Source organism: Symphalangus syndactylus, chromosome 17 (assembly GCF_028878055.3).
Source record: "Symphalangus syndactylus isolate Jambi chromosome 17, NHGRI_mSymSyn1-v2.1_pri, whole genome shotgun sequence".
Taxonomy (NCBI): domain Eukaryota; kingdom Metazoa; phylum Chordata; class Mammalia; order Primates; family Hylobatidae; genus Symphalangus; species Symphalangus syndactylus.
The window spans coordinates 95,379,557-95,391,696 of record NC_072439.2 but is presented as its reverse complement, the minus strand read 5'-3'; the positions used below and the strand labels follow the sequence as shown (position 1 = coordinate 95,391,696).

The window sequence follows — 12,140 nt, the reverse complement described above, 5'->3', positions numbered from 1 at the left end:
ACCACCATGCCTGGCTAATTTTTGTATTTTTATTAGAGACAGGGTTTTCAGCATGTTGCCCAGGTTGGTCTTGAACTCCTCAGCTCAAGTGATCCGCCCATGGGGGCCTCCCAAAGTGCTGGGATTACAGGCATGAGCCACCGTGGCTGGACTATATTCTGTGTTATTATAGGTGACTTCTCTATTCCAGGTTTTGCCATCAACCAGGGATAACTTCTACTAATACACAAAATATAATTTAAAAAATATAACAAAGGTAATAGTTTTATTGCCTTCTTTACAGAAACTTTACCTACATTCCATTTTAATTAATGAAATACTTTTTAAAATGGATCTTTTTTTTTATTTTAAAGTAGAGGACTATTATACTCCATATAATAATTTCAACCAACACAGAAAATGTAAGAAGTACCCCATAGTTCCTCTTTTATGAGATAACCACTATTTATGGCTTTATTATTTAAAAAATTACATCTGCGTTAACTATTTGTGTGGGTGCATTTACACAAGTGGTTCATAATTATACATACTGTTTTATAAATCCTTTTTTTAAATCTAAAAGTATACTGTATTTAGTTTTCCATGTCAACATCCTATACTTTTCAAAGGCCACTTCTATCCATAGAGCAGTAATCTGCTCTATATAAACCAAATACTATATAATCCCAAATGGGAAACATAAATTGCTTTCCATTTCTTCACATTTATTTTTAAAACCAAGGTGAAAGGTCTTATGTGTTCATCTTTGTCAAATATATCATTACTTGCATATATTCCTAGCAATGTAATTACTGAATATAAACATACTCATTATTTAATAGACTCTTCATTATCTACACAAATCATCACTAAATACTGTCAATTCTATCTTTTAGGTAACCTCTCAAGTATCTCACAAGTGTCTCTTGTCTACCTGTATTACCTACCACTCACTACCCAAGTTTAAGCCACAATCACATCTTGCCTAAATTATTGCAACAGCCAACTGCCTCCTTGCTTACAGTTTTCTCTGCCCGTATTCCATTTTGCCTACTACAAAGACCTTTCTAAAATGCAAACCTGACCTAATCCTCTTCAGTGACCATACATGCTAAGCTTCTGAATATGGCTAATAAACCCAATATTTTGCTTACATCTACTGTTTTATCTCCTGCCTCTTGCCCCCATTTATGTTAAAGCCACAGGACATAGCTACCTGTGTCGCCTTTCTTGTTCTCATCTCCTGGCTCTTACCATATTCCTGCCTTTGCCTTAACAGTTATTCATGTTTTAAATTTCAAATTATGATATTGCAAATCTTTGATTTCTGAAGTCTAAGAATTTCTAAAAATGTACCATAGTAGCATTTTCAGAAAAAATGTATTTCTGTGAAGCTAGCCAGCTATTCTTCAAGAAAAGATATGTCTACATTGATGGTCACGTGATGTTAACGATATATACATATCTCCTTCTGAATGTCAGTGATTCCTTCTTGAAAACCAGGCACAGCGTAAAAATGCTGAGAGCCTATTTCCTACTATAATGTATTATATGTCAAATCTATACCCCTAATAACCTTCCTAAAACTTAACTGAAGGACAGTGGAATGTCTACAAGTAAATAACAAACTGTCATGTTATGACATAAAATGCTTTTAACACTTTCCAGATAACCAAATATAGATCAGTCTTATGACTTAAATACATGTAAACATTTTAGGCACTGTCCTAAAATATCACATAGGATTATTCAGCAAAAAGATACCAATAAAAACTTCAAGAGAACATCAACCATGTCACAATAATAAAATATTTGGAAAATATTTGGGGTGTAACGCACTTGAATTCAATATGGTATGAACAGCTAAGGCTTGGACCTGCTATTCTGATTTATATTTGTGTTAACATTTTTTCAGCCTCTACAGTCTGAAAAAACAGAGAATCATATATGATCCGGCAGTTTACACAAATCAATCTCTAGCAGCCAGATGTCCTAGTTCTGACCCTTGCCTTTTCAATGGGCAATCTGGTGGTATGCGTTCACTGTCCCTTCACAATTCTCTTCAGTTACCTTTGTATTAAATAAATTACATTTATCTTCAAGGCTCACTTTAGTGAAGAAATACTTTGATTTCAGGGTTGCTCTGTCCAAACAAAACTAACCTTTCCATTTGATAATACCAAAAATTAATTTATAGAAGGACCACATTTTCTCCCCATAAACAGCATTATTAGTTGTTACACTTTACATATCACTTTTATATACATTAAATACCCTCATACAACCTAGCAAGGCAACTAGTATTATATTCAATCTGTAAACCTATATATCTCTTTGTAAACTTCAAAGCTGACTGACACAAAGCCATGGAACTGGGCTAAGATAAAAATAAACAAACATAAGTTGTGTCATAACAATGTTTGATTAATCAACAAGAATAGATAAAATTAGATCTCTTTTTTTGGATAAGGAATGGAGATTAAAAACAGGCAAATGTGGACTACTTGAAGACAGAAGAGATTTCACCACTGAGGAAGAAAGGACGGAAATGAGGAAACTAGTGATGTTGAATTCAAATGTACAGACCAGACACTACTATCTATGCTCACTTTTGATAACCTTTAACTGAGTGAACAGACTAGGTACAGAAAATATTTACAATGAATGGCAGTGAGGATAGTTCTGCTCCAAAAATAAATTCTTAAAAATACCACAGTTTTCATTAGAAAGATAATTTCTGCATGAGGAATTTGTTAATTAACATGTGACTATAAAAATGTCAAGGCTATTTATACATAGCTTGTTTTACCGTGTCTCATTCCACTGAATTTAGGAATGGCCAAACTTACATAAAATATAAACTGAAGGTAATAGTTTGCCTTAGAAAAGATTAACATAAAAATTTTTCAAAAAGGTGCATTTACTTGCTATTTTTAAAAATTTCAAGTATTAATAGCATTAAGTTCAAAATGTGATTTGGATACAACATATTAACCACATGTTACAGAGAGCACTAACTGTTCTTACTGAGAATGGAGAACCTGAACATATATACTAACCTCCCTTTATAAACCAATTTTGACAGGTTGATATTTACCTAAAGTACAATTTGACGAAACTTTTGCCCAAATGATTTTACAGAAATCATGATTATGTATTTATTAAGTATAGATAAAGAAAAGGCAAAGAAAATCAAGATTTAAAAAGAACATGAAGAAAGTCATCTTCCAGAAATTCAACTGGTTAGACTACAAAAGTAGTTAGATATTGCCAAAAAAATACACTATTACGTTTTTGCCTATGAGCCAAGGCAACAATAAATCACTGCTTTATCAATCTAAGTTTTAGCATTTCATTATAACCTGTAGAGTAAAGTCTTTCAGAAAAGAGACTAATATCAAATACTTACCAATGTTTTGGTGTAACCTGGCTCAGACTGATAACTTCATCAAGGATTTCATTTTTAGCTTTTTCAAATAGTTCATTCTAGGCAATATAAATACAAGTAAGTAAGATTTCCGTAAGACAGTAAATTTACCCCATCATGATTTTCAGAGATAACCAAAGGGAGGTTTTTGACAGGCTACTAGGCTGAATTTGGGTTTAAATATACATGACTAGCAAAAATGCACTTCCAGTGTTTTTTTTTTTAGGAATGCCATTATCCAGATAAGGACAAAGAAACTGACATTAATATCTACCTTCTCAATTTTGAATGCAGTTTTTCACATAACACTTGTTCACGTTATGTGAAAGCATCAATACATATTAATTTAGTACATCAGTAACTGTATATTAATGGTGTGTTTTATTAACTAATGGGGATTTTAAAATCAAGGAAAAACAATGTTTAATTCCCACTAAATTACATGAATACACGAATTCTACAAAACCTTTAAAGCATATTCATTACCTTCTCAGAAAACACTTTCAACACTTGTTCTGACATCTTATAATCCATTTTAATCTTATATAATAAATAATTTAAATTATTGTAAGAGATAACTGCTCCTAGAGATGTATTCTTACAAATTAGTAGTTACAGTCAAAACCAAAGTAATTTAGCTTATCAAATGTTTCTCTCAACATAAATTTAGTTAGCACACAACATTAAATTAAGATATATACAAAATACATGAGTATCCAAATATTACCCGGTCAAGTTCCCGCAGGCGAGGATAGTTATTCTTCCATTCAGTTTCAAGGTTAAAACGTGTTGCTGAGGAAGAAGGAAAAGTTTAAGTTTGATGACTCTCCTTTCCAGATGTAGTGGTTAAAGTGGTTAAAATACATATCCTTTGTATTAACTGAATTTCTGAAGTGTGCCTATGACCCCTTAATACTCTGGGATCTCAACATGTCAGAATTTCATTTTTGCAATAGCTTTCAAAACTATTCTCCCTGATTCTAGTTTCTCCATGTTAAATCCATTAGCACACAGCTGAAGTAGTTTAGTACCATAGAGCTGCTGAGAGAATGGACTCTGCAGTTGTACCACCAACAGCCAAATCCTGGGCCTATTACCCATGCTGTGTGACACTGGATAAGTTATTTGGGTAAGTTATTGTCTTCTGTTCTCTCTTCTGTAAAATAGAAATAAAAGTAATACAAGGTTGCAGAGGGACTAACTGGGATAAATAGGTAGGATCAGGTAGGATTTACATATGGGAAAAGAGAAAGCAAATATATTCTCTTCAGATAAAAGACACTGAGCAGGAAAGTGTGGGATTCAGGAAAGGGTACCACATAAATAAAGTCCAGAGGGCTCTGCTTCCCAACACATCTGCTCTCTTCGCCCTCAACAAGGTGAATCTGAATTCTCTATAGTTTATTGTGTACTTCCAAGCACTAGCAAACGTTCTCATCTGTTTGAACTCTGCAAATGTGTTCCTAGAGATGTTTCCTCTGAAAGGAAAAATCTTATTCTTGTATAACAACTGAAGGTTTGTATTCTTCTATTTTCCAGATATTGTCTAAGTGTAAATGAACTACCAAGCAACTGTTAAAGTAAAGTAGTATAGAATCATATGGATGCTAAAGGTTGCCAGCTAATAAAATGTCTTAATTTGCTTGCTTCTTTAAAAAATCCAACTTACCTTTGAAACTATCAGCCTGTTGTTCAACGGACTCTCGTACCATTTTCCAAAAGCAGTCTGATACTGCAAGGCTTAAATTTCTTGTAGTCACTTGGTGTGCCTTTAGCATGCTTGTCCTATTAAAAAAAATAACAAGAGCTAAACTATATTAAAATGACAAAAAGGACAATACTACCACCAAGTCTGTGAATGTGCTTGCTAACAGCCACTCTTACCTTTTATACCAGTGCTGTTTAATAAAAATTTATGTGATGAGGGAAAACATTCCAATATGGTAGCTACTGGCACACTGGATTACTGAGCGCTTGAAATGTGTGGCTAGTTTAACTGAGGAACTGTATTTTTAATTTTATTGAATTTTAACTAATTTAAATTTAATGTTATATTTTATTATTATTATTTTTTTGAGCTGGAATCTCGCACTATCGTCCAGGCTGGAGTGCAGTGGCGTGATCTTGGGTCACTACAACCTCTGCCCCCGACCCCCTCGGGGTTCAAGCGATTCTCCCTCCTGAGTAGCTGGGGTTACAGGTGCCCACCGCCATGCCCAGCTAATTTTTTTTTTTATTTTTAGTAGAGCTGGGGTTTCACCATGTTGGACAGACTGGTCTCAAACTCCTGACCTCAAGTGATCTGCCCGCCTTGGCCTCTGAAAGTACTGGGATTACAGGCATGAGCCACCATGCCTTTAAAAAGAACATGAAGAAAGCCATCTTCCAAAAATTAATTTAATTCCAACTAATTTAAATTTTAATAACTACACAAAACTAGTGATACCATATTAGACAACACAGTTCTACGTGTTGTCAGTGCACTCCCAAAGCATGTAAGATTATGGTTTCCAAGAACTATCTTGACTTACCATACTAACCTAGGAACAAACACACTTTTCTATTTCCAGAAACTCAACATATAAAGTTTTAGTATACAGTAATACAACTGGCCTTTAGCTCTTTTTGCTTATCTTATCTCCTGTCAATATCTATCCAGGGATACTTCTTTGACAACCCCACTCCAACCTTCCCTAATACTGTAAGAGAAATATGTACACATATTTAAAAGTGAAAGTGTCAATTTTCTAAAACCACTTTATAAGTAAAATAAAGTAAGAGGCAGATATCTATGTTGTCTTTTGGTGCCCACATCCAAGGAAGCATGCCAGTATGTATTGTACCATGTGATAAACTGCTCTCAATTCTGTCAAAAAGTAGCTAAGGACTTGTTTATTAGATACAGTTCACTATTTGGGAAAAATCCTAGAAATCCGATGTTAAACTAATGGTTATAAAACCTGATCTTTTAAGTGAAAACAGTTCGATTTAAGCTACTCTCCTACTGTAAAATGTTTAAACGTTTTAACAAGATACCTACTTTAGGAGCTTTGAATTCTGAAAAAACTCTTCTTCATATTCTCTTATAGCTTCAATGCTTTCAGAGCTGTTCCCTGGGGAAGAATGATGGTCAAATTTTCACCAACAAAATTACTCTTTATTATTTGAAAACAACATAAACTAAAAATAAGTTATTATAATCCATCTTTGCATACCTTTTCCTGTTACAACAGCAAAATAACCTAAAGCTTTCATTGGGAAGAGCTTTCCTTCAATTATCTGCTGAATCTATTTTTAAAAGTGGGAAAAATTAATGTGAGATATAGTTTACATAAGTTTTAAAAGCATAATATACAATTTAGAAAGTAAAATAATGCTATACATGTATATAGTTAAATAAATCTGCACAAAAGCATTTAAAATGTTTTTCCATTGCTATTTGAAAAAAATACACTTAATTTTACTATATTGAAAATGTATTATTAAAACACACGTATCGAAAACCTGGAATGATGTGTAGTTCTTTAAAGTCAGACAGACCTTAGTTTGAATTCCTGCTCTGCTGCCTAGCAGTTATGCGACCTTAAGTAAACAACTTAATTTTTTCAAAAAGGTTGGTGAGATTATGGGACAATATGATAACAGTGCCAGGCATGAAGCACTCAATAAATGGTAGCTATTATTATTTTTCCATACTCTCTTCAAATATCTAAATTCTAACCAAGCTGGATTGTCTTCTTTTACTCCTTCCTCCCCTCCCACCTTCTTCCTTACTATTTGGATCCACTGATTCTCAACCCTTTTAGAATCAAAAATCCATTTCTAAATGTGATTAAAAAAAAAAATAGACTATGTACCCAGAAAAATGCATATTTGCACAGAGACCTTTCACATATGTTAGAGTTTCTATCCCCTGAAGCCCATTCAGATTAATAATGGGATGAGAATCCCTCCTTTAAGACAAGTTACACCTAAGCTAATGCTGAATCTTTTATACAAAAAGGACTGAAATAAGCTTCAGTTGCATCTCAGAAGAAATATAAACTCACTATCCTAGAGTTGAAAGAAATGAAAGGAATGAAGAAAGATGGGGAGGAGGCCACAGAAATTTGTTTCTACCTCACTTCTCCCCTTCTCCATGTCAGAACCATCAATACCATGGCAGGCCTTACCCTTAAAAAGAAGGCAGAGCAGAGGTTATGGTGGCTACCTAGAAAAGGGTTAACACAGCAGGCCTGAGACTACTATCCTTAAAAAGGCCTGCCTGCCTTTGGCTGGTATCTGAAAACTTAACTGGTAAACAGTTCCCTACACTGATATAAACCTCTCCCTATATAACAGTGGCTCACTACTCAAGTAATATGGTTTAATTGTAACATATGCTTTCCTTTTGGGAGTATGAAATAATTTTGGTCCAGGAGGATGCCGAAACGACTAACCTCCAATGAAAACCTTAAGAGCTGAGTCTCTAACAAGCAGCTTGTTGCTGGAGGAATTAAATGTGCCCTGTGTGAGTCTACCGGGAGTGAACTAGTGGAAACGTGAGCCTGGTTTCCTTTAGACTTTCATATCATGTACCATTTCCTTTTGTGATTTGCTTTATCCTTTCATTGTAATAAATCTTAGTTGTAAGGTGTTTGTTTTTTTTTTTTGTTTTTTTGTTTTTTTTTAAATAACAAATCCCTATCACATCTGGAGCTTTTACAAAGAATCTATTCTCCCAACAAAAAATTTGACCTCACCCTGCTTGGACTGGCTACATTTTTCTCTGCCAGGTCTACTTTGGTCAAAACGAATATGGTTCTCCTTCCATGAGGGTCCATTTGACTGACCAAGTCTGTAACAATACTGCGTTCAGCATCCACAGATCCATCTGAAGAAAATAAAAAAATGACACTGTGGAATTTTAAGATGTAAAGTAGACTTTTAAAACTTAGCACAAAGTATACCCCTGTGTCTACATTATAGCAAGAAAGATTTTAATACATTTACGTTATTTACTAAAAAGAAATTCTAGCCAATAAAAATTTCCATGATGCTTATGTAAAACTTATCAAAATAATTTCAACTTTAATTTAATTTACTAATAAAATGAATACGAAGAGAAGGCAAAAGTGCATTTATCTTGTATGTTTACATAACACGAACTATTTAATGCAAAGCTTGGATTGCTAAAGAAGAAAATATATCAGTACATTAAAATCTTTTGATATGATTTACCTTGAATACATAGTATGATGGCATTAGGATTCTGCATGTAAGCTTTGCTGATACTGAAAATAGTTTCCTTTGTGTCAGGAGCCATGCCTGATGTCACAGTCTTAAAGAAAAAGGTTTTAAATGTCATTATAAATGCTTCACACAACAGGAATAAAATAAAATACATGTTTTGTATATACTTACATTAATCACACCTGGTAAGTCAACAAGCACCATCCTCTGTAGTCCAGGGCCTTTTACATTTAAGGATATGGTCTACTCAGGAAAAATAAAAATAAAATAATGCTAAATTTTGGGGGGAATTTGTTAAGAATTTTTTTTGGTGAAATACATTCTGAAAATCCTATATCTCATCCATTCAGATAAGATGTTCACAAAAATGGTATTCTTTCTCTGATGCTAAAAGTAATTATTCTGGAAAATTACCCACAAAATGATACATTATTTGGAATTTTTTTTAAAAAAAGCTCTACATATCTTGGAACAGCAGCAATCTAAACATCAATACCAAAATTATGATTTATTTGAAATCATAAACATTTAATTTCCATAAAATGTGACTGAAATGAACTGCAGCCCTTACCTCAGGGCTAACGGTACAGCCTTCTTTCACATTTTTCCTCATTCGAAGTTCTATTTCATGTCTTAATGCTGCAAGCTAATAGAAAACACAAAATCCTAAGAAAATCTTAATTCACAAATATTCTTTAACTGTCTTCTATAAGCTCATCCAGGTTATAAAATTACACATAGCAACCTTAGATGAATTTTACTTACATCTTCTTCTTTGGTAAGATCAAACTCCCGAGAACTATCTTTAAATAGGGCCACATGGTGAGGACCTTCACTGAGAGTCACCTGATAGTAATAGAAAACTGAGAAGTAATGATGTATTTATAAGTAATATTAATTCCCACAGCCCTTATGTGGTCTAGACAGGGCTACTGCATTGCACAAATCCAAGAGTCCCTTCACACTACTGCTGGTGCACCCCCTGAAGCTGTCAACATGGTAGTTCTGAGAAGACAAAATAATTTTGTATTTGTATTGTTTGTATATATGTCATACATGTTGTGATTTCCCAACAAGAATGCCGGTTCCTTTATATCTCTCATGACCTAAAATGCTGCTGCCTCTTTCTTTCCCCAGTCAATGCTATACACAGCACTAAGCCCAAAATCATCTCTCTAAAACTTGAAACACTAAAAGGAAACCTTGCATTTAACCTCAAAGATGAATTTAGGTAAAGGACAATTCATTCATTCAACCTCTACAGAGAGTGAACTACGTGTCAGGTGTTGTAGGTGGGGAAACACAGAGCTGACCCGGTTTTAGACCTCATTACATGCTGGGAGAAATATACACAGACATAATAGAAGAGAGTGACAAAACCTAGGGTGCCACAGAAGAGAATGGAACTGTTGATAAGGGAGCTACGACAGGCTTCACTCAAGGAGTGATATTTGGGTAAGAAATTTTGTTTTGTTTGTTTTTTTGTTTGTTTTGAGACGGAGTCTCATACTGTCGCCCAGGCTGGAGTGCAGTGGCGTGATCTCAGCTCACTGCAACCTCCACTTCCCGGTTTCAAGTGATTCTCCTGCCTCAGCCTCCAGAGTAGCTGGGATTACAGATGCCCGCCATCACGCCTGGCTAGTTTTTTGTATTTTTAGTAGAGACAGGGTTTCGCCATGTTGGCCAGGCTGGTCTTGAACTCTTGACCTCAGGTGATCCGCCCTCCTCAGCCTCCCAAAGTGCTGGGATTACAGGCATGAGCCACCGCGCCCAGCCAAGAAATGTTATAGCAATGTATATTAACAGTCAGTGGTTTCACAAGAACTTCTAAACCCCTAATTGACACTTTTCTAGCTTCTCTCTAGTCATTTTACTTTAAAAATACAATTCCTTCTACTGAGATTAGCTAAACAGGCTAAATTAAAAAACAATAAACAGCTCTTTGAAAGCTGTTCAGCTATTTCCATCAGAGGATTTGCTGATTTGTAGCACATGGCAAAGGCCCAAGAGAAAAACTTAAAACGTGTAGCAGTTTCACTGGATTGAGTAGACAAGATTGGAATTCCGAGTTATCAAGCAGTCACGTCTTAAGGTGCCACAATCCCAAAGAAAAATGAACTGCAGAAATAAACCTCCAAAACAAAACCCAACATCCTGTGCAGTTTCCTTTCACAGCTTTCACATATTAAGAAACCAAGCAGAAAGAAGCTGCTAAGGAGGTTAAAATGCTAAGCTGGGATTTTGGCACTTTCACTGCTCTGGGGAAACAAAAAACTGGAATTCAGGGTTGGTCAAGGAGAAGCTCTAGTAAACACTAAGGGACTAATGACAAACTGGAACGAGACCAGCCTCATCTGTTTCAAGGAAACCTGTTCACACCCTGCCTGCCAGAACAAAATTAATTCCTTCTTGAAGTATCATCCACAGCTTCTACAATTAGGGTGCTAGTAACAATGTAAAAGGTAGGTTTCTTTCCCATGTTTTTACAACTGATTATTGAACAGGATACGAGGTGTAGTCTGAGGTTCATTTTGTTTTTATCTCTAGGTTAGATGTACCCCAAATTCCCATCGATAGTAAAATGGATATGTAAAGTCTGGTACATTCACACAGTACCACACACAGAACTAGTAACACGTAACACGATTCAATCCATAGCTAGACCCACAAAAGTGCAACCTGGATGAATCACACTAGGCTGCCCATATCCTGTTGCACTTGTAAACAGATTTCATTTCTTGAAGATTTCAGCATCAGCCTCACTGTCTTTCTCCCACTATTCTTGCCATAATTCTTGGTAATTGCAATCTTCCAATTATTCTATACCTACCCCCACCAGCTGAACATGAAAAAAACAAAACACAATCATAATGATTCATTTAAAATTTATGTCCACAGAACTTAAAGGGACTTCAGTCCAACTCAGTAATCCTAGTATCACTTGACTTTCTCCACTGATTCACTCCTAGAGTCACCACAATCTGTTAAAAGACTTCACTTTTTCTTCCTGCCTCAGTCTTTAATCTCTTCTCCTTTGTAATTAACAGCTGATCATCTGGCTTAGTATTTCACTGAGTAAGCAGAAGCAATCAGAAGGAAACTTCCACACGTTCCCCTTTCTTGCCTCCACTGGTGAACTCAATGACTGGTTTCTATGTTCACCTTCCTTGATGGATCAGCAGCATGTGACCTCACTGAGCACTCCCTCCTCCTCCATATTTTCTTTTTGTTTCCCTGACTTTGAGCGCACCGCCCTGCTCTGCTTTGCCTCTTACTATACTGGTTGGGCCTTCACACATTCCTTTGTTATTTTCTCTTCCCTCGACATCTTAATGTTCAGAGTGCCCAGAATATACTGCTTGCTTCTGTGTCTCATCTCTACTCACTCTCTTGAAGATCTTCTCCAGTAAGATCATGACTTTAAATACTACTTTTAGATAGTTGATCATGACTCCTAAATATATGTCTCTGGCCCAGACGTCTGTCTAAACTTGCATACCCA

The 12,140-nt window shown here is 35.3% G+C and overlaps 1 protein-coding gene across 30 annotated transcripts in view; it reads right to left on the bottom strand.

Moving 5' to 3' along the window:
* OPA1 (OPA1 mitochondrial dynamin like GTPase) overlaps positions 1-12,140 on the bottom strand; it is a 100,996-nt gene that overhangs the window by 41,635 nt on the left and 47,221 nt on the right. For 26 of the 30 annotated variants that reach the window (XR_010116510.1, XM_063620572.1, XM_063620558.1 and 23 more), the window contains 10 exons: positions 9,404-9,484; positions 9,210-9,284; positions 8,810-8,881; positions 8,627-8,726; positions 8,149-8,279; positions 6,622-6,694; positions 6,447-6,519; positions 5,076-5,191; positions 4,134-4,198; positions 3,389-3,465 (listed from right to left, as the gene is read on the bottom strand). Coding sequence is in view for 29 of the 30 variants with exons in the window: in XM_063620572.1 (XP_063476642.1) it covers positions 3,389-3,465; positions 4,134-4,198; positions 5,076-5,191; positions 6,447-6,519; positions 6,622-6,694; positions 8,149-8,279; positions 8,627-8,726; positions 8,810-8,881; positions 9,210-9,284; positions 9,404-9,484 (863 nt within the window). In the remaining variant the exon portion in view is untranslated. The remainder of the gene's footprint in view (positions 1-3,388; positions 3,466-4,133; positions 4,199-5,075; positions 5,192-6,446; positions 6,520-6,621; positions 6,695-8,148; positions 8,280-8,626; positions 8,727-8,809; positions 8,882-9,209; positions 9,285-9,403; positions 9,485-12,140) is intronic. The other 4 variants (XM_063620575.1, XM_063620565.1, XM_063620551.1 and 1 more) reach the window with 2 other exon arrangements.